The sequence below is a fragment of the Bactrocera neohumeralis genome, chromosome 3, assembly GCF_024586455.1.
Source record: "Bactrocera neohumeralis isolate Rockhampton chromosome 3, APGP_CSIRO_Bneo_wtdbg2-racon-allhic-juicebox.fasta_v2, whole genome shotgun sequence".
NCBI lineage: Eukaryota > Metazoa > Arthropoda > Insecta > Diptera > Tephritidae > Bactrocera > Bactrocera neohumeralis.
This window is the reverse complement of record NC_065920.1, coordinates 38,887,009-38,909,983: the sequence shown is the minus strand read 5'-3', so window position 1 is coordinate 38,909,983 and position 22,975 is coordinate 38,887,009. Positions and strand designations below refer to the sequence as shown.

At 32.7% G+C, this 22,975-nt stretch overlaps 3 protein-coding genes and 1 long non-coding RNA gene across 11 annotated transcripts in view; 2 read left to right on the top strand and 2 right to left on the bottom strand.

Annotated features, from left to right (window-relative positions):
- The window catches only part of LOC126753470 (uncharacterized), a 118,360-nt gene extending 113,515 nt beyond the window's left edge, over positions 1–4,845 (bottom strand). For all 3 annotated transcript variants that reach the window (XR_007666139.1, XM_050464977.1, XM_050464976.1), the window contains exon 1: positions 4,626–4,845. The gene's annotated coding sequence lies outside the window, so the exon portion shown is untranslated. The remainder of the gene's footprint in view (positions 1–4,625) is intronic.
- LOC126753472 (CD63 antigen) lies at positions 4,481–17,113 on the top strand. Of its 6 annotated transcripts, none has more exons than XM_050464987.1 (5): positions 4,481–4,566; positions 12,796–12,892; positions 12,980–13,339; positions 15,217–15,435; positions 15,499–17,113. In XM_050464987.1, exons 2-5 carry the CDS (start codon positions 12,830–12,832, stop codon positions 15,562–15,564), a joined length of 708 nt encoding a protein of 235 aa, XP_050320944.1. In that variant the 5' UTR covers positions 4,481–4,566; positions 12,796–12,829; the 3' UTR covers positions 15,565–17,113. The 6 variants fall into 6 exon arrangements, with proteins under 6 accessions (XP_050320944.1, XP_050320941.1, XP_050320943.1 ...); XM_050464984.1 differs by lacking the exon at positions 4,481–4,566 and adding an exon at positions 5,371–5,532; XM_050464986.1 differs by lacking the exon at positions 4,481–4,566 and adding an exon at positions 10,709–10,930.
- LOC126753499 (uncharacterized) lies at positions 16,692–17,825 on the bottom strand. The gene is made up of 2 exons (XR_007666157.1): positions 17,425–17,825; positions 16,692–17,325 (listed from the first exon to the last, which is right to left on the bottom strand). It is a non-coding gene; the product is annotated as an uncharacterized LOC126753499 (long non-coding RNA).
- A 1,638-nt stretch (positions 17,826–19,463) lies between these two features.
- LOC126753446 (leupaxin) overlaps positions 19,464–22,975 on the top strand; it is a 72,316-nt gene continuing 68,804 nt past the window's right edge. Inside the window, exon 1 of the mRNA XM_050464930.1 lies at positions 19,464–19,844. Coding sequence (XP_050320887.1) covers positions 19,832–19,844 — 13 coding nt within the window. The 5' untranslated portion in view covers positions 19,464–19,831. The remainder of the gene's footprint in view (positions 19,845–22,975) is intronic.

Genomic DNA, 22,975 nt, shown 5'->3' with positions numbered 1-22,975 from the left:
AAATAATTTAGCATTCATTGTTCGACCAAACCGTGAATGGATTACAAGCAAATTTGGATATTTTATTAAGTTAAATTGTAGGTCATAGACACACTTAGTTTTATTTCTATATTTTGTTCACGTCTGCTAAAATTAAATTAAAATCATCTTCATCTAAGCCTTCAGCTTCTTCAGCGAATTTGGTTTTATCTCTTCGATTGACTGAAAACGGGTTCTACAGAGCGGCAATTTCAGTTTGGGGAACAAGAAAAATCTCACGGAGCCAAATCTGGTGAATGCGGCGCACATAGGTTTCTGCTAGTGCATACTGCGGCTAAAAATATAAGGAGTTGTTGCAGGACAATGACATTTGGTACATCATTGTTTTGGATTCCAATCAAGAAAAAAATGAAAACATCAAAATCACGCCCCCTTTTTTACGCCCACCTCCCATATAAGGTGAAAATTAATTTTTGACCTAGAGCACTGATTTTTGGTACATAGCATTTTTATGACACTATATATGTTGGTGTTAAATTTCAATAATATTCGCCCACTTTTACGCCCACCTCCCATACAAACTAAATTCTCTTTTATCAAGTCTCTTTTAGCAACTTTTTTACATCTTCGTGACATTCTAATTTTTTTAATTTAATTTTAGTACGAAAAATGTTTATGTACGGACCCGAAGACATTAATAAGTGATGCATCACATCTTCGTTAGTGGATATGCGTCTAATTCTTCTGGAATGATACATCCTATAGTTCCTGTAATCCTTGTTATATATATATTGCATACTTTTGGGCGGTAACTTGCCATTTTAGAGTATCTCATTGTTTTTTTCAAGGGGGGCAAGTTGGGGCAGCTGAATTTTCTTTTATCGTTTAGCTGAGACTTCAGGCTTTAATTCGGTGTATGTATGTCGACAGCGGTAGACAGCGCTAAAAAGATGCACCACTTTGAATTTGAAGAACATTGAAATTTTGACGTCCAAATTATGTTGTTCCACAATATTTTTTATGCATTATTTTTTTAAATGGATTTTGATGCAAATTTTTTCTTTGATACATATTATAAATGAAAAATAATAATAAAGTTGAATTTCAATAGTTGTTTTATTGTATCAATGATTTGACTTTTGAGTAAATTTTTTGCTAATTTTGATGTTTTCCACATTCACCAACTTTGGGCAGTTCTGGACAAAAAACTAATGCAGATAGAATCCTAATACTTTGAGAAAATAATGTATAGATAGTTGGTAACAAACTGTGAAATTTTCATTCAAATCAGACAACATGCCATTTTTGAATTTCAGCCACGGAAATCCCAATGTGCGGCGGTTGATCGATGATATTCATTGCGTTTTTGGCTTTAAATTCGGTCACAATCGTGGCTCAATGCAGTGGTGCATTTTCCTCATGTAAAATGTATGAATTGCTCTTCCACAATTCTGGCCGTTTTTGACAGATATTCTCACGCAAACTCCTCAATTCGGCCAAATAGAATTCCTTATTGACCGTCTGTCCCTTTGGAATAAATTCATGATGCACCAAACCACGAATATCGAAAAAAACAATGATCATCACCTTTATTTGCTCTCGTTTTTCCCTTAATTCGATAATTTTTGACTTGTTTGCATGTTAAACTCATTATAATGCTCTCCATGAATTTGGTATCAGAATTCGAACTATCAAGCATGTCCTAAGAGACTTGTTTACGGAACCCTTTTTGAAAACAATTCAGCGAGTGGAGTTAGAACGCGTTTTATACCCAAAATATCCACCAAAATCATTCGAACGGACTCACGACAGATGTCTTGCCATCTCATTAACAATTTTTAAGCACCATATCTTTCACATTTTAATATTTTCATCAGTTGAAGAGGTCGAAGGTCGTCCAGAACGAGGCATGTCAATCTCTCGACCGTCTTTGAAGGCTTTGTACTACACGTAGACTAGTGTTTTAATATATGTTTAAACTGAATCACTGTAAGCCTTCTCCAACAATCGCATTCCAATACAAAATTTGAGACAAATTCTTTTTTCGGTACTAAGGTGTACCGACTTAAACAGCTGCTGTAAACAAACTGATTGACAGATCGCCCTTATATTTGGCACAGTAATTAAGGACAACTTAGCAAAAAAAAATTTTAAATATCATTTACCCGGGAAATTCAAATTAGAATTTCTGGTCCTTTTTACCCAATGTATAGTAGGTACAAATGTAATATAACGGAGCGGCTAAATTCAATAATTTGAGTTGAAGTGAAAGTCAACCAGAGTATCGGATTCATTATATTAGGGATATGAAGTTTAGACCATGTCGAGAACATATTTCAAACCAATTTTTTAAGTAAACTAGCATAAAGCCGCTGCTCTGCTCGCTCCTTGTTGTCAAAGATATCATTAGTCGGGGTAACATTATAATGGAATAGCTGAATTGACAATCCACATTTTTTATTGACTTCGTAAACCAGTTAAGGAATTGTACATACATAAGTACATATGATGTAACAACATTTTCACAAATATCTTAACATTTGAAATAAATAATACCTCAGATATGTGGCTTGTAAAATAAGTGAGCGAGATATACATATATAAGTGATTAGAATAACGAGACGAGCTGAAATCCGGGTTAGCGTCTGTCTGTCCATCCATCCGTGCAAGCTGTAACTTGAGTAAAATAACTTGATGAAACTTGGTATGCGCGTTCATTGGTAAAAAAAAGTACGAGTTCGTAGATGAGCGTAAACGGACCACTACCACGCCCATAAAACGTCATTAAAGAAAAACCTTTAAAGTGCCATAATTAAGCACTGCATTAATATTGTATATAAAACTGTAATTTTGCAAATAGGATTGCAGTAGAAAGGGTGGTGGTCCGCCCCTAATATGTTTGTTTAATGTACATATCTCTCAAACCGTTCAAGATAGAATAACCAAATTCGCTCGAGCTAAATTCTATAAGAACCTCTACCGGCTAACTAAATGCTCCAGAGACATTAAAGTTAACCCCCGGAATGGCAATAGACAGTGTTTAGGATTATTTACGGTAGTTTTAAGTTTATTTTCTTATAATCTTAAGTCTGATCTGGCAATACTGTTTTATCTAAGTTTTCTATTTCTCATCTCTCTTTTATCATACATTTCTGTTTGATATTATCTTTGTTTATTCATATTTCGAAGTTACGGTATTTTAATTTCCTTTGTACTCTTATAAATACCGTAGTTCATGTATGTACAACTCTCTTCTCTGATTGTAACTCAGTGCTGATGGTACTCATCTCAATAAAGCATTGAGAACTCTACCCGCTGGTAAAATTAATTATTTAACAGACAGCTTTATAAGAGCCAGCTCTCTTTTAGGTGAAATCACATATCTCGGGATCTGCTGGACTGATTTTAAATACGGTTCATGATATTATTTTACCATTTTTATGTCAAAGTATGAAAAGGGGCGAAATCGGACCACAACCATGGCTACTTGACATATAACATAATTTTAAATTGCTTTTGATTTTTTCACTTTCCAGTATACAAATAGAGAAGCAAATAATATAACGAGATAAAGCTTTGCACCTACAGTGTTTATGAAGTATGCCACCTTACGAGTTTAAGCCCCTAGGGGCCGAATATGCGGACCCCAGAGTCAACAGTTGACTTTTTACCGAAAATATCGGCAATGTGTGAGATTTATGTATAACTGATATTCAGAGAAAATTGTTTCCTGTTAATAGTACGACTGTGTACCAAAAATTAATTGAATCGAATCAGTACTTCCCTTATACCATGTTCAGACCGACACTTAATCACACGATTTCGGCTGTTGAGTGGTTTATCCCACTAATCTTATAAATTTATCAAGATTTCGCCATACAAAAATGACATTTCAAAATCACTTCATCGGAGTGATTTGAAACTGATCCACGCTAAATCTCTCTGTGCGACTCTGATTTTGCGCCATCTACTTGGCAGTATTGGAAATCTATTACATTATCACAGCTGATTTAGACACTACAAAAAGGAAAAAATGTAAAAAACAAATTTTTATTAGAGAAATGAATCTAATTTCTGCCCAAATGAAAAAATGCGTCCATTATTTCCATAATATGGAAAATATTTAAAAGAATACGGCTTTTATTACAAAATCCTATATGACAATGTTTTCTTTTGATAAATATTGAGCGATGTAAATTCTTGAATGGCAAAAACAGCTGTTTTTAATCTTTTCAACGGCAGTAAGAACACAGTTGGGTTATGAAATGCTTAAATGTTATCTAATCTTTTCGGTCTGAACATGGTATTAGCTCCCATATACATAGCTGTTATAAAGTTTTAAGTTCATTGTTTTACCAATATTATGGTGCGCTACTGTATTGCCATTTCAATAAACATAGTAACATCCCTGTATCTATCAACCATTTCTTTGAACGTCAATTTCATTTCTGCTTCCGTGTGACGTTTTCATTTTATGTTTTTGTAATGATTCTTTGCACTTGTTTTTTGTGTTGATTGGTAAGAATTTTGTTTTCATCATCACGTCGGAATTCGCAACAAAAAATAACATATATTTGGTAGAACAAGGCAAGTGATATTTTTTAAATTAATAACTAACTAAAATTTCATATAAACAAAAAACTTACGTCAAGTTATTTATAAAAAGTAGAGTTCGTTTATAAATTCATGCGCCGGTATTCAGTTTACAAAAGCTAGAAGCACCGTATATGTACGAGAGCGCACTGTTTGCATAGGTATTTCTCTTAATCTCACCACCATCATTGTTGTTGCGTACAAGCTTGCCAAATGTTATAAATTTACATCAAAACTACTACATTCATCCCCCCTCAGCGTATTGAAATATATTGAACTAGTTTTTTAGTGTTCTGAAAATTAGTTTAAATTTTTTTTAATTTATAAATGTTTTTAAATATTCAAATATTCTGAAAGCGGCAAATTTTTAAATCCGTTAATAATTTCTTATTTAACAAAAAAAAATCCGGAATTAGTTATATATGAAATAATTTATAAAAGCTGCACATACGTTTATTTCCGGCCTAATATTATTGGACTCTATTAACATTTACGGAAGTACAAAATTAATCTGAGTCTTTTTATCGATCTTTATCAGCCGTCCGATACAAATTGTATTTGCTTTCTCATTTTTATAATTTCAACCATATTTGTAATGTTAAATTGCTTTTTCAAGTGTGATACTCACACTACCCTATAACAAATTTGTTCTGAAGTTCATAGAAGGAGTATTCAAGGATGTAAACTAACATCAATTTAAATTATACAAAATATAAAGATGGCAACCATATTTCAGCTACCTTTATTACCTTTACTTCACTTTTGCACAACAACTTATCACTTATATTTGGAGTTAGTTTTTTTCAGTCACATCTTGAGCAGCAAAGTGGTGAAAAGGATTTTAAATATTTTAAGTCCATTGTTGAAAAACAAAAAAGTGAACAGCAAAATAGGATTTTTGTGGAAAACAATTAAATCTTTTATTCAGCATAACATTTTAGTACTTTGGTGGTAACTCAGGTAATACTGAACGAATACAAACATAAATAAATCTTTATACATACTTGCAAATATTTACAAGTTTGAGATGCGGGAATGTGATAAAGCAGACAAAACAAAAACATCGTTGATAGGCGAATGCTCACATTCACAGTCATACATATGCACATATATACCATACATACACAGAAATGTTGAAATATTGTTAAATTATGAAAATATCTAAAAAAAAATTGTAGTATTTTTTCTAACAAAAAATTTTGCTAATAAAGATGTTTAGAGTATTTGCCTGAATTGGTTTAAATAGAAAAACAATATCCAAACCAAATCAGGAAATTACTTTATATGTGTATATTCTCTTAAATACATCCATATGTACATACATATGTATGTATGCGCATATGATCCCAATTAATTTCTTTTTTTCGCGCCAGGGTTTGGTTTGTAAAATTTCTGGTCGGTCCTACACACGGATGTCCATAGTTTTTTCCTTGTAAACTCTCTTCTGAATTGGCGGCCTTCGGCCCGATTAAAAAAAAAAATATTTTTGCGGCCTTCTACGTTATGGGACCTAACATTTACCAATTTATGTTTTTAAATTTAATTGTAACTATAAAGTTTTTCGTTTTGTAATATATGTATACCAATGAAAGCAATTTATTCAAAATGTTGACTGCCAATTTGTGGCACAATTCCGATTTCTTTGGCGGCGCGATTTGAAGGTTGGAAAGAGGAAGTCCTCCTGATTAAAAAATATTCGAGATATTCGAACTTAAAGTTCAAAAATTCCCAAAATTCGAACATTTCAACAAGCTATTTTACCACATTAAACACACTTTACTCACATTTTTCATTTCAAATTAATTGAATTAAACTATAAACTTTTAATAAATCCACATTTTACACTTTTAACAGTCTTTTTACCGAAGAAATCTTTATTTTAAAAATTACATTTTACACTCGTAGTGAACATCATGTGTGTGCTAAAAATTACGACGAAATGGAGCGCTGCCATGTGATAATACGGAAATTCGCTGAAATGCCTTTTTTCCCAAAAATTCCTCTATCCATTCATGTGGATATGTTCTTTATTTAATGTAATAAACAAATAAGTAATAATAATATTATATATATTGTACCCTAATATACAAAAAAAGGTATTATCAAAAATAAATGGAAAGCGCTGACAGATATAATAACCAAAATTTAACCATTTAATAACGAAAACTCAAATTTTGTTTCAATATCAGTGCAAGATAACCAAAAAATATAACCACTTTATAACGAAACTCAATATATTTTTTTATTTTAACGCAGAAAGGAGTACTATGCGAAAGTACTTCAGTCACCCCGGGTATTCGCCCGACCAGGGTTATTTTTTTAAAGTGCGGCCGAAGGCCGCCAACGCAGAAAGGAGTACTACGCGAAAGTACTACAGTCACCCCGGGTATTCGCTCGACCAGGGTTATTTTCTTAAAGCGCGGCCGAAGGCCGCCAACGCAGAAAGGAGTACTACGCGAAAGTACTTCAGTCACATAAATCACATATTACACATATACATATGTAGAAAGAATTTTTTTATAGTTAATATAGAAAAAAGAATCACGCGAAAATGCAAACAAAGAAAAATTGTTAAAAATCCTACATATTTGCTGTTTAAGATGTGGCAAGGCTTGTTTTCCTCATAATTGTAAACAATCTAACCTTTTCAACGATGAGTGTGCTAAGTGATTTTTTAATTAATAAATTTAGGTAAAATATACCAAAATAAAAGTGAAATGTGAACTTATTTCAATGTTTAGAGTGTATATTTAAATATACAGAGTGAAAAACGTTAAAAAATTTAGTGAAACATAGAGAAATAACATGTTTTCTTAGTGCAAATTTTTGAACTTTTAATCGTGAATATTTTAAAAAATAAAAGTTATTTTTATATTATTTTGGATATTTCTTCTCTGGAGAAGCTCCCCTATCCGCACATACCCCATTTATATGTAAATTCGTGCCCAATTTGTTTATGAGAATGGAGTCGATTTCATGACAAAAAAGAAAAATAATAGTAAATTATTATATATAGAGACCACATACTTATGTAAACGAATTTTACATGTATAATATTAGAGCTGACGTAGAATTCTTATTTTTAATTATCTCATGCGTAAATCATACATTTATCTAATAGTATGCTGTCCAATTTCGATTTGAACTCGCTATTTAAGGAAGGTCAGCGTACACTACAATGCGTGAAAGACAGTAAACTCTCAAAAATACATACATACATATGTATTAGTACATAGTGTGCGTCTAGCATATATGCATATGTATGTGATATAAGTACATACATTCATGAATAAAAAAATTACAAAAACGTTCGGTTGTACCGAATATAAAATACCTTTTACAAATAAACCGGTTTTTATAAAAGAACTTAATTTGCATCGTTCAGTTTGTATGGCTGCTATATCCTATATCTGTTCGATCTAAACAATTTCTTCAGATATTATATAAGATTATAGGTTTATCACACGAGAATTTGATTTTTATTGTTACATTTTTATCGCGGCTATAGACTATAGTGGTCCGATATCGGCGGTTCCGACAAAAAAAATTGTGCCTGCCTTATAACAGTAGTTCCCGCAGCTGCAAGCGATAAAGGGATACGGAAACGGTTTTCCACTTCCTATGCGCATGTTCAGCTTTATCATAATTTATTTAGAACCTAGCAGGCACCAACCCTTGAAAGGTTGTCCTCAAAAAGCATAACGGACATAAGTAGTTTCATTGAGATCACCCAATGGTTCGGCGCTACAATGAAATGAAATAGCAAGGCTATAAGGTCCTACGGCAGTGCACCAAAATGGCTCCTCCAGTGCTAATTGAGCCCTTGGTGGTACTCCTATCCACTTATCTACCATTCACATGTAACATATTAGATGGTAAATATATTAGATGGTCTTCGACGTTTCCTTCTGGGTGTTACAAACTTCGTGGCAATTTTAATATACCCTGTTCAGGGTATAAAAATAAAAAATCAACAATATACACTGGTGGTAAGCATAATAGATGAGCACCCTCTTATTATATTATATTTCTGTAGGGCTCTTTCTATAGATTATAATGGCTTTGTCCATCTAACGGTTGTTTTATCACCTCAAAATTATAGAGATGGATATGGAGTTATGTATGTACATGTATATATAAATGATCAGGATGATGAGACGTGTTGAAATCCGAGTGACCATCAGTTCGCCCGTCTGTACAAGTAATAACTTGAGTAAAAATGAAAATAGCTTGATGAAACTTGGTACACGTACTTCTTGGCAAAAAAGTGAGGAGAAGTTCGTAGATGAGCGTAATCAAACTACATACAGTCACGTCCTCAAAACGTTATTGAAAGTGCCATAACTAACTACAACATTAAGATATAAATCTGTAATTTGACAAAGGATATTTCAGTAGCAAGGAGCAAAATGTAAATATACTATACATATGTATGTATAGGTACATATATCTCCTAAACCATAAAGCTACAACAATCGAATTCGCCTGAAGAAAACATTATAAGGATTTCTACCGACATGGTAAAAATTGATGATATTGGACGATAACCTCGCCAATCCCCATATAACGGCACTGTTAAAAACTACTAAAAGCGCGATAAATCAATAAATAAATACGGCAAAGATATTAAATTTTACCCTCGAGATGGCATGAGAGGTTTTAAAGGAGCCGGGGTCAAAATTTGACAATAGGCGTGGCAGCGTCCACCTTTAGGTAAAATCACATGTATCAACCGATCTCAATCAAATTCGACATATAACATTTCTTTGACACTCCTATATTATAGTGTGAAAATGAGCGAAATCGGCCTACAACCACGCCTACTTACCATATAACACAGTTTTAAATCTCAGATAATTTTTTCACTTTCTAGCATACAAATCAAGAAGTAATTAGTTTAATAAGATAAAACTTTCCACAAAAGTCCTCTTGAATTATGTCACCTTATGACCAAAAATTTTCCAAATTGAACCAAAACTTTTTAAGATCCTAGGTGCCAAATATGTGGACTCCAGTGCCTGTAGTTGACTATTTACCGAAAATATCGGTCGATGTCTGATATATATAATTGAACTTTGGAAAGAGTCCTTTTCAGATAGTAGTATGTCTGTGTATTACAAATGGGTTTTATTGCCGAGTTGTTAATCCTTGGCCAGATAAAAGTCGGTATCCGATTCGGTTACGACACTTATTTTGTAGCTTTGTCTAACCAAACAACCCATTGCTCTCATTTAAACCAGTATTGTGCCAAATTGATTTTAAAGTATCGACTCGAATTGTACCACAACATTTGTGCTCATATTATAACGATTTTGATTTTCAAACAATGCGTGCGATGCGGTGACGTTAAAATACACCGCAATTGTCGTGTCTATAATGGAAACGGCGTTAGATCACACCTTTGGAAACTTGGTAAAGCGGTATCAGCAGAATGCACAGCTGTTTGAAGGAAAATGAATCCTCAAAACCGTCGATAAGACGGGATATCCATCACGACTCGAAAGCCCAATTATAAAAAAGTACAACTGGAGTTGAACAAGGCATTTATTTCATCAATTCCCTTGAGTTATTGAGTGGCGTTTATTTCGAATTCGAATTATGGTTGAATGCGACGGCTTGCGGCCGGGTGTTATTGTTACCTTTTTCCACGAAGAAACCAACTTATTATTAGAAATGCAATTAATATGGTTTCTTTTTAAAAGTGAATATTAATATAACATTCACTATAGTCATATACTCCGAGAATATAAAAGAACGAAATCGGTTTCAATTTAAATATGATGCATGAAAATCCCATAAATGAACGGGTAAATGAGAATAGCGGACTTAAACTAATATCTGCAGAAAACAACCATCAAGCTTAAGAAATTTTCTTATGAAATAATTAGGTTTTTATCAAAAAGAGCGCGTGTCCGCTGAAATCGTGCCAAATTTTTATTGTTATAATGTATAATATCTTCGCATTCTTATATTTATGTGTGGTTTACCGCATTTATTTACTATACGTACATATATTTCTTAATGCATAATTGTATATGTGCATAAGTGGGAAATATTAGTTCTTTACTTTATCAGGTGCATATCGATTTTATTCGAATTGGGTCATGTAATTTGCCAATAATTGCTTGCAATAGAAGGTGAGATCGGAAGTTAACTGCTCGTCTCGCTCATTTCATGTTACGGTAAATCCAAAATAGCATTGATAACTGAATAATTAAATACCGCCTGTTCGAAAGAAAATAAAACTAGAACACTTCAATATGAATAGAAAAACGTTGCAGCTGTCCATTCTCAACTAGAAGGTTTACTAACTTGGAATTCTCACTCTTCGACTGGTAATATAGAAGGACGCGCAAATGTGAGTAAAAGAAGAATGGAACCACTACATATATGTACATATGTATATATATTTAATATTAATATGAGTTATTATATTATTTTTTACCAAAAAGTAATTTATTTTACCCAGCACTCAATTTTGAGCTTTATGTGTAAGTAAGTATATAAGCAAGAGTAAGACAAAATTTTAATTTCATAAATTTCGGGTACATAGACGTTTGTTTTCACCGATTTAAAGTTATCTGATATAACTAATAAGGTGCTGTAATTAGAACTTATTGTCATAATACTGTTGAGATAAGAATTCCTTATGGTCCCCATATATACTAAACATCTCGTTTTGAATATTGTGGCAACATAACATAAATCCTTGTTATGGAAAATCATAACACCTTTCCAATAAACATAAGAGTCTTCATATTTATGTCACCTGGACAGAACTCTTTATATTTGCAGTCCTTTGGTTTGGCGGTGCTGAATCCATCGACACAAATTTTAGTTTTAAAGTAATACTACAAATATGGATTTAGAAGGGAAATTTACTAATCAAACTTGGTGGTGTCTGCATTTCCCACAAAAAAATATAGTACCATGACGAAAACGTATGAGCAACACAGAATGTATAAATCATTGTTATGAATGCTCAAGTCATTGAAGTAAACCTTTAATGGCGTATGACTTTAAAAGGATTGTTTTTATGGAAAAAAATTTAATCAGACCTGTTTTGTAGACCATCATTTTTTTTATGTGAATATATGTATATTTTTCAAAGTTTTAAAAAATTCCATGCTACATAAATAATATAAAATAAAGAAATAAAACGCATATACTTATATTATTGTTGTAGTTAAAAATTTAGTTCAATAAGGGTTTGCCATTATGTTTTAAAAATTATTTCGGGCGAGTGACCGCCGCAGTTGGCTCGAACAAATTTCAACCGAGTCCAATTTTCTTTTACTTTTGGCAGCAATTGGACCCGTATGTCAGCAATAACACGCCGAATATTATATTCCAAAGCGTCAATCGTCCCAGACTTATCTGCATAGACGCCTTCACATAACCCCACAAAAAATAGTCCAGAGGTGCTAAATCGCACGACCTTGGAGCCCAAAAAAGTTTCTTTCTTTTCCTCATAGTATATACATGTATATACATTTTTTTTTTAAATAACGGACACCCTGATATTAACATGTATGTACATAACTTTTAATTTACCATAGACTGATTATTTTACGAATCTAAAGCACCGTTAAAGTTCGCCATGGGTAAAAATGAAGATCTTGCGACACTTTCACTCTTTCATTGGGGCTGTGGGGTGCGTTCGTGCAACGGCAGCGGCTGAAGTTTACAGTGGAATGGGGTCGTAGGGTTCAGGGTTGGTAATGTCCATTGTTGCCACGGCTTATACTTGCGTATTTGCATGGCAGTATTGATTTATTTTTCGATTTGGTTCATTGTGTTTCCACTGTATTGACCACCGCCACATTTGGTCACCACATACACCGTTTTTAGTCGCCCATACAAATATATATGTATATGTAAGTGGCATATGGCAAAGAATATAGAAACATACCCGCTTGCAGGTGACGGACGAGCACATTTGTCTCGTTAAAAGTGCAATTTACAGACGTGCCGCTCGCACATACTCAATCGTCAAACAATTAGATGTTTGATTAACTGCCAAACGAAGCAGATGTAAATAAAACTCGTGCGGAAACGGTCGTTCGCGCCAAATATAACGGAATATTTCGGTAACAAATATCCAAATTTAACTGTCGCTTACGTACGCATACATATCTAAAAGTAGTTAATGTTTTTAAATACTTTTAAATGAAATGACTCTTTCATTAATTCGAATTTCAAATTTTTTTTTTAATTTTACAGATATTGAAAGTCTGGAAGAAGGAAATAAAGTAAAATGGGTTCTGGCGGCTTAACTTGTGTGAAGTTTATTACATTTTTCTGTAATTTACTTTTTGCTGTGAGTATCTCATCTGATTAGTTTCTTATTTCACCGTTGTTCCTAATTACTTATTTAATAATTTGTTTATTCTTATTCGATATTCAGCTAACCGGACTGCTCATTCTAATTGTGGGTGCCATGGTGCAGTTGAACTATGCGCATTATTCAAATTTCGTTAGTGACCACATATGGACTGTGCCCATTATTTTGATTATCGTCGGCGCAACCATAGCATTCATCTGTTTTCTCGGCTGTTGCGGCGCCTTGAAAGAGAATAGTTGCATGATACTGTCATTCGCTCTTTTGGCGGTTATTATATTCTTGTTCGAAATCGGTTTAGGGATAGCTGGTTATGTTAAACATGCATCTCTGAGTGATATAATGGAGGAACAGTTCAATTCCACAATGAAAGAATACAACGAACGCAAAGAAAATCGTGATGCTTGGTCGCTTTTGCAAAGTGAGGTATGTATTTGCGAATTTTATGTATGGAACCGTAGTACGTTCGCACACGTATTTTTTTTTAATAAATAGTTATCAAAACTTTGCTCCTATTTTCAATAAAATTCCTCTACAGTTTCGAGCCACTTCCTCTGATATAACGCAATATTATCAGACAGGTGTTAGACAAAACTTAAACTTTGACAAATACAAAATACATGTTTCTTACTTGGCAAAGAAATTTTGCACAAAACGTTTGAAACCCTTGGGAAGAATCAACGACTCCTTTTTATCCGCTCATAAAAAGAATTGCGAATTTTGCTATTGTTGCTACAGAGTATAACAGTTTTGTTCCCGGTTGCTTGTATCACCCAAAACTAATCGAGTTAGATATAAGGTTAAAAATATATAAATGATCATGTTGATGAGACGAGTTAAAAACCGTGTGACTGTCTGTCGTTCCGTCTGTCTGTTCAAGTTGTAACTTGTGTAAAAATGAGATATCGTGTCATAACTAAGTACTAAATAAAGAAATAAAACCGTAATTTGGGACAGGCAATCGTGTTGTATCGCCCTCTAATAGCTTTAATGTACAAATATATAGTGACAGGATGTCTCCCTAACTGGATACATTTCATGAACGCAACGTTTTAATAGTTATTTTCATACATAAGCAATTCCAATAACCAGTATGTTCCAATGACCGGAGACGAACACTATGTTGGTAATATTTCGCTCGAAATATACATATGTGATAAACGAACAAGATTTCATAAAATTTGTCAAGAAAATTGTGAATATTTTATAGTTCCTGCTTTTTTAAATTATTATTAATTTTTTGGTGTTTTGAAACAGTTTTTCTTTAACAACAAAACGTCAAATGATCGCAGCTAACAAATTGTCTGGTTCGCGGTAGCTCAACGGAATCTAATGGAATAATTTTTTTTCATAGTTAATTTCTATTGAAGTATAATTATAAATTACAGCTTCTGAATCTAAAAATTCATTTTAAACACTCGTTTTTGCATTGCCCCCATTTATGTACGGTCAACTTTATATCGCATTAATCAGCCAATTTGTGATATCTTAATAAAATTGAGTGAGCATGTTTTTCGATGAATATTTGTGACTATAATGGACGGGTGAAAACTTTTTTCAACTTCCGTTTGACTTTATACCATATAAGTATGTATATCGATCAATATTTAAGATTTCTAAAAAAGTTCACTGAACGTATAATATTGGATATACTATAGTTTAATTCCGAAAATATGGGAAATAATAATATTGAGTCTATGACCAATAATATAAGTTAATATGATCAAAATTTGATTATAAATCATTATAGCTTCGTCGAATAATGAATGCTGAAATGTTTCTCAACATTTTTAATAGGTATAAAGTTAAGTATAAAATGTATGGTTACACTCCAACCTAGCCCTTCCTTACTAGTTTTTAATTAAGATATTCGGGATCAGAAAAAAATGCATTAAAACGTTTATTTAAAATTAAATATCAGGTAGCTGGTCGTTACGGTCGCAGCCGCTCACAATCAAATCAGAGGGCGGAGAAGTGTATATCTCCGTCAATTTTGCTTTAATTGCTCTCAAATTTTCACAGAATAATCTTAAGATATTGTACATTAATATAAAATAAAAAAATGCAAAAAAAAAAATACCTTACTACCCCCTTAAATACAATCACGGCAGCGAATTTTTGGGTAAAAATATTTTCGAGTGGTACTGTTCACAATATGAATTTTTATATATTACATAATAATTTTAGAAACGCCTACCCAGTCGCAGGATCTCATTCCAATTTTGCTATTATGGCAGATTTAAAATAAACTCGACTATTAATTAATTCTCGTTATTGAAAAATTACTTTGTTTTTTTCGTTAGATGGATTGCTGTGGAACCTTTGGGCCTAAGGATTGGGAACCGATATTTCACAATAGCTCTCTGCCACCTGCATGCTGCACGGTCATCAATTTGAATGAAGCTCAAGACTGTACGGTTGTTCACGCCCATTCGGAAGGCTGTCTAAATAAGCTGCTCTCCCTGCTCGACTCCAAAACATTAACTTTAGCGGGCGTGGTACTCGGCGTAGCTGGTATACAGGTATGTAATAGCAAACTATCTTAAAAACATATATCAAAAAAGTGTTTTCTTTTATATTTCCAGCTATTGACCATACTTTTCGCCTTCTGTCTGTTTCGTTCGTTCCGACGCAGTTACCAGACGGTTTAAAAAACAGCATGATACACATATTAGGAGTTAATAGTTGAATGCTTTTTAAATATGAAATTCATACAGCCAATACTCATCCTAATATGTGTTATAAGAATTTATTTCAATTGAATATCAACAGTTTTTAAGGCGAACAAAGTAATAATTAGAAAAGTGCTTATAAATAAGTAAAATTACTTATGTCGGCTACATATAACTGAGCACACAAATCACATTTTAAATTGTTACTTACATACTTATACAATATATACACATGTAAGTATATGAGAGCAGCATTATTATGCAGACTTCAAGCTCCCCATATCACTTATTCATATCAGTGTTATAAGTTAATGAACAACGTCGTGAAGTTTATGCTCAACATTTTTGAATGACCAAGAGCGAATATGAACAATATAATATGAATTTACACCTTTAAGCACATTTTATATACCTATTGTATATGGTATCTAAATATATGTATGTACTGGCAATCATTTTTTGACGAAAGTCATTTTGTAGTTTAGCACCAAAAAAGACATTAGCAACAATACGGTATGCATTTCACTTAAATTTTTGTATTTATATATTTTCATCTATGTATGTATAAGATTTCATAATATCTGTACTATTAGATTTCTTTATATAAATCTTGAGAAGGCTTTTACATAACTACACTACTTGCCCAGCCCATTTCGGCGGCATAAAGCATTTAAAGAAAATGCCAAACTCAATTAATTGTTTAAACTGGAAAAATGTATACAAAATTTTATAAGAGTTTTATATTAAAAAGAAGCATAAGATGAATTAATACGAAAATATCTAAACCGAAATTGACGTAAACTAATAGCAACTATTAGCAATGTTTATGGCAGTGGTATTTTTACATAAACCAATTTGTTTGCTCCTTTATGATAGATTTGCTTAATTTAAAACTTAATGGGATTTTGTTTGTTATACCAATTTGAAAAGTAACAAGTTTTTAATGAATTTTCCACTAATAAGTAAATATGAAAACTGAAAGCATTCAAATAAAGAAATGAATAAAGAGTTTTTACATCTATATTTTACACTTGGTTATACAACAATCCAAATATTATATACATATATCTCCTTATTTAGAATATTTATTAGAAATAAAGTTTTTCTATATACATACATATGTACATGACTTATGAAGTTCTTCAAAAATTCATATTTTTATATTTATGTTTAAAAAATTTACTAGAAAATAAATTGGCATAACCTAATCCAAAACGTGTAAAAATATATTTCGGTAGGTGTATATTATACAAACCCTAATTTGATTTACAAATTTGTAACATAAATTGCTGAAATAGATACTTGGTAGTCCAATAGCTTCATAATTTAGTATTACATGTACCTACTAGTACGTTACATAGATTTTTTGTATTACTGAACAGTAGTTTTGTGTATTTTATTGCCTTTATAATTAAGTATGTATTTGTTATATAATTGTATTTGTTTGAAATTATGTTAAGTGTGTATAACAGATCAGCACTGAATAAAAATAAAGTACTCATAATATACCAAATTTTAATACATCGTATCTAAAGATGTTTTTATTTGCTTTACTTCGAGTCACAAGAGTTATAAATAATGCTTTGAACACAAAGACTGCCCGACATGAGTGCACGACAGCGAAATTGTCCTGCCTGCAAATGTCATCTTGAAGCCAGCTTCTTGAACACTTTTTTACCCAGCAGTGACATCAAACAACTAATGTATACAACTTCGTTGCCGCCGTACTGAAACTTTTCTCTTGAATGAAATGTAAATAAATTGTGGGCAAAATATAAATAATTAGGTGTTAATTGTTGTTATAAATGATATATTTAATGTTTCTGTTGGTAAAATAACGTTAGATTTGTTAGAGCTTAGAATAATTTTACATTTCACATATTAGCCACAGCACTACAACTGTTCATTGTTGTCTAAAAGCGACAGCGATAACTGCATGAGCATGCATGACGAGCAAAATTAATGCGCCTTTAGCAACGCTAATGAGCATTGAAATTTTATGGTGACAGACGGCAGACTTGTACATTTAGACAGCTGATAGTGAAATTTGTTTATTTATTTAAAAAAAAAGTGAAATAAAAGTGTGTGAAAAAGTAAAGAATATTGGAAAAATGGATAGCAAACTGTGCGTTGTTTATTTTCTGCCATCTAAAAATATTAAAATTTGTTTTTTGTTAATATACTTGCACATAATTTAATTAGCAATATAAAAACTGTTTACCTCTGAAGCTGGAAACACAAACAAGGCGGCAGATTTCAAGCGACATCTGTCAAACAATAGCAGAAACTAGCCATTTTTGGGCAGTCTCAAATTTGGTAAATTCAGCTAAATGCTCGAAATTTTTGTGCATTCTTCTTCTTCTTAATTGGCGTAGACACCGCTTACGCGATTATAGCCGAGTTAACAACAGCGCGCCAGTCGTTTCTTCTTTTCGCTGCGTGGCGCCAATTGGATATTCCAAGCGAAGCCAGGTCCTTCTCCACTTGGTCCTTCCAACGGAGTGGAGGTCTTCCTCTTCCTCTGCTTCCCCCGGCGGGTACTGCTTCGAATACTTTCAGAGCTGGAGTGTTTTCATCCATCCGGACAACATGACCTAGCCAGCGTAGCCACTGTCTTTTAATTCGCTGAACTATGTCAATGTCGTCATATATCTCGTACAGCTCATCGTTCCATCGGATGCGATATTCGCCGTGGCCAATGCGCAAAGGACCATAAATCTTTCGCAGAATTTTTCTCACGAAAACTCGTAACGTCGACTCATCGGTTGCTGTCATCGCCCAAGCCTCTGCACCATATAGCAGGACGGGAATTATGAGCGACTTATAGAGTTTTGCTTTTGTTCGTCGAGAGAGGACTTTACTTTTCAATTGCCTACTCAGTCCGAAGTAGCACCTGTTGGCAAGAGCAATCCTGCGTTGGATTTCCAGGCTGACATTATTAGTGGTGTTAATGCTGGTTCCTAAATAGACGAAATTATCTACAACTTCAAAGTTATGACTGTCAACAGTGACGTGAGAGCCAAGTCGCGAGTGCGACGACTGTTTGTTTGATGACAGGAGATATTTCGTTTTGCTCTCGTTCACTACCAGACCCATTTTCTGTGCTTCCTTGTCCAGCCTAGAGAAAGCAGAACTAACGGCGCGGGTGTTGAGGCCGATGATATTATATTCTTGTGCATTACAAACTTGCATTAACATGGGTCAAATATGCAAGCAAATGTAAATTAAGCCCGCTAATGCATATTAGCGCTGCCGTCTGTCTGTCACCCTATTATAATGATAATTATCTTTTAACGTAGTTAATAATAAACGATTTTTTCGTAAAATTTATATTGATTTTCCAAAAATACGAAAATTTCTAATAATTTATCTTATTCATTTTTATTTAACTCTTTTTTTTAAATAAGTAAACAAATTTCACTATCAGCTGTCTAAATGTACAAGTCTGCCGTCTGTCACCATAAAATTGCAATGCGCATTAGCGTTGCTTAAGGCGCATTAATTTTGCTCGTCTGTCAGGGCTATTATGCTTCCCATAGATGCATCAGCTGATTTATTAGTTAAGAATGAACAACCCTGTCCACATTATGTAAACTTGCTATTGGTGCGCAGATGTCGCCTTTTATTTTGGCATCGAATTGTTTAATGCACGTTTACGTCAATCAAGGGATTTATAAGAATATATCTATCATGGTTTTTATTTGACATTTTGCTGAAGTTAAATTTATATTAAATAAAAAATTACGAAAATCAAAAATTATTGAAGCATTTATAAACAATATGTTCATTTAAAGTTTGTGTAAATTAAAATGGAGAGAAGTTAATCGTTATAACTTATCGATAGCTTGGTCCATCGCTATAGGTAAAACTTGTCTCATTCCGTTGCGAATCCATTTGGCCGTCAATTGGGGCAATTGGAGTTTGCAGAGTATTGTTTAAAAGTGAATAAACTCGGTTTTTCTGGCTCAGCGAAGTTATTGCCAACTTATTGAGGATAATTTTTTTCTAAGTTTAAGCTGTGATTAATTATACATATTTATATACATACATATATCTATAGTGAAATATCATTCGTAATACGATTTTTGTGTTGTGCTGCATATATATTGTTTTTTGTGTGCAAAGCAGTAACCTTCATTGAAGTAAAGTTAAAAAGAAGAGCGACAGTTTAAGCCGTGCCAATTCGTATTGTGACGAGTTTTTGCATTCCAATAGATCGACATCAGTAAAAGCTAAAACCAGTACAATGGAAGACTTGGGTAAGTCAAAATTCTTATATGGGTGGGGCATCTTCTCTTGAAGCCGGTATAAGTACATATAGAGGTATTGAAATGTCTTTGATTTCTTTTATTTATATCTTATAAAAACCCTTAATTTTCGTGCTTAGATTAGACCACAGTATATGTACATACATATATGGTATATGTGAATGTAGCAATTCTGTGCTGGCTATATTGCGTGCGATTGTCGACACGTAAACATTGACTTCCGCTACTTTGCATCATCAGCGAAAAATAAAACAATAACTCCCAGCAAACTTTAATGAATCTGTCATTGGCAATATAGGGTGCTCTACTCGTTTGAATGATGTAAAATAGTTTTTGGAAACTAGTTACTTATTTAGCGGATGTTGTGTTCTACATAAACTAACTATTCAGATGACTTCAAATCTTTGCGGGAGCCCCAATTAAACAACATTGTACATTCTTAAACATATACATATGTACATATGTATATGTACATATTTAGTTTATTATTACTGTATATGCATGCATTAAACATATGCCAAAAATAGAAATATATGTACATAAGTATGTATGTGTAAATGAAACGTTTTCAAAGAATTATTATGACTAATATTTTTATCCATCTTTATCAAAAAATGTCGATTCCATCAAACAATTTTTTCTCCCTACTGTTACCTTACCGTTATAAAACTCTTTACCGACCTTTGTTGTGAAAGTTAATTTATTTTCACACATCTTTACTTGCAACTCATTTCACATTCCAGGAGTCAAGATTTGCAGTCATCGCTATTTACGTTTATGTTGGAATTAGTCATCGACATGCCGCCATTCCGAACTTACCACGCGTATCAAACGAAATTTGTCAAAAGTGATGTCCGTATTGACAACGTAGAAATCAGCTGTTCTCTTTGATTTTAATTTGATTAATACTTTGCATCACTAAATTTATATACTATACATATGTACATATGTAAATGATTTTGTACAGATCTAACTTTTCAGTTATAATTTGTCATATCCACTAATAAAAATAGTCCACCTGTATTCAACTGTTGCTTAAATTAATTTTACATTGCGAAATGTCTACAGAAGTGGCAACATTGCTCAAATGTGAACAAATAAGAACAACAGATTTTTACGTTGTCATTACGGCCATAACGGAAGAGGGAACGTTAGTCACTAACTGAAGCATGAAGCATTGTGCTTCGAAATTCCGTTGAAATGACTAATAAGTGTGTTATCACCAAGAAACTGAATAATATGCCTTCTGCAACATACGTACATACTTGATACATATTGTATGTACATACTTATATACATATGTATATGCAATTATTTACATTCTCTGTGTAGGTAGATGCATAGGTATAAAGTCAAAAGCAAAGCATTTTAACATTCATATCTGCTTTAGTATGCTTTTGAGATATGATGTAGAAATGCTTACTCGATATGTAGGCATATAGTATGTATGTATGTACATATGTATGGACATACGTAAGAATATAAAACAGTTGAACTTCCCTAATTCGAATTACTACAACTCACAAAAAACTTCGAATTAGGGAGACTTCGAGTTATAAAAGTTTTTTTAAAATATAGAAGTTTTCAAAATGCTGTAAAATATAGATTTATACACAGTTTTATTTATTTACTTCGCGTAAAGCTTTCTGCTTATGTATGTACATGAAACATGTATTCTGTAATTTTATGCTGAACATATCTACGTACATATGTACATATGTACATATGTAAGTATGTATGTAAATTTTTTGTTTGTTTGTTTCAGTGTTCAGTGGTTTGTAGGTGTAGGTGTATTTAAATTTCAATTTAAAATGTCAAAGGAACGTGATACATCCTCATAATTTTTATGGCGCTAGAAATCATATTCGTTGAGCCTGAAATATTCGGTTCTACTATGTCATCTGTCCGGCTGAGCTAATCTCATTGTCCACCGCAATATAATCCTTAATAGTAACATTTGAAGGGATAGACATTCGCGGCGACTTTTACGTCAGCAGCTGTTTCCAAACTGCGATTTTCTTGAAAAATGCGACTTAGAGAAAAGCATGTCAATTTAAAAATTCGACTTATGAAGAACTTCGAGTTAAGGAAGTTTGACTTTTTTAAACGCCATTGCCAATTCAAGAGTTCGTGTTTTAAAGAACTTCCGAGTTATAGAAGTTTGAGTTATGGAACTTCAACTGTATTTCAGCTTTTAAATAGCTTCAGAAAGAAGAAAGGGCCAGGTTCGAGAGTAACCAGTAAAAAATTCAAATGACATTTTAAAAATGTGATATATGGGAAGTAGGAGCGTACCTGAGGTTAATATATGATTTTACCTAAAACTAGGCATTCTCACATTTTTACCAAGTTTTATGCAACCATTACGTACAATCTTTACTATAAAATTTAATGTTGTTGACTGATTTATTTAAAGCGTTAGTGAATTTATATACTATTTTTCAACTTAAACGTTATATGCGGGATTGGCAGACATGCGGAATAAATTCTTCTCGTTATCCTGTTATAAATATATATAACTTTACTTTTTATTACGCTTTTAATAACTATTGATAAATTTCTACGTTTTTTATAATTTATTTAGTTATAAATTTCATAAAAAAAAAAAAAATTAAAAATAAATTTGAAATATAAATAAATAACATACATTTCGGTAACATGGCAAATTAGTAATATTTCATCAATGTATTACTCATAGTTCAGTGTCTTATAATTGATATATTGGGAAATCGTTTCATCTGACAGCATACATATGTATACTCGCTAAATTCGTATCAGCTGATTATTTTTTATTGCAACACACTAAATAAGACTTTTATAAACAAAAACAAAGAACTCGTAAGAAAATTAATAACTTTTCATTTGGTGTTACGCACGTAGTTTTAGAACAACCCTGGCACGGGGGTGCGCTAAACTTCGCGGTGCTTGTTTTTAGTTACAGTGCACCCACTGTCGATCTTGACAGCGAACTTAGCAGCAAAAGTGCAACTACTATGCCCAGGTTTTGTTACAATATACATACATATATACATATACATACATATATACATATACATACATATATAATCGCCTTTGATGCACTTATTTTCCTACTCTCCAACCGTAAGTGGTGTCAAATGAAG

What these genes read in the sequence shown, in the direction of transcription:
- LOC126753472 (XM_050464987.1), top strand. Translation starts at nt 12,830, where the DNA reads ATGGGTTCTGGCGGCTTAACTTGTGTGAAGTTTATTACATTTTTCTGT. An exon ending in GGTCGCTTTTGCAAAGTGAG is followed by an intron (nt 13,340 to 15,216) that starts GTATGTATTTGC and finishes TTTTTTCGTTAG; the next exon opens with ATGGATTGCTGTGGAACCTT. An exon ending in TCGGCGTAGCTGGTATACAG is followed by an intron (nt 15,436 to 15,498) that starts GTATGTAATAGC and finishes TTATATTTCCAG; the next exon opens with CTATTGACCATACTTTTCGC.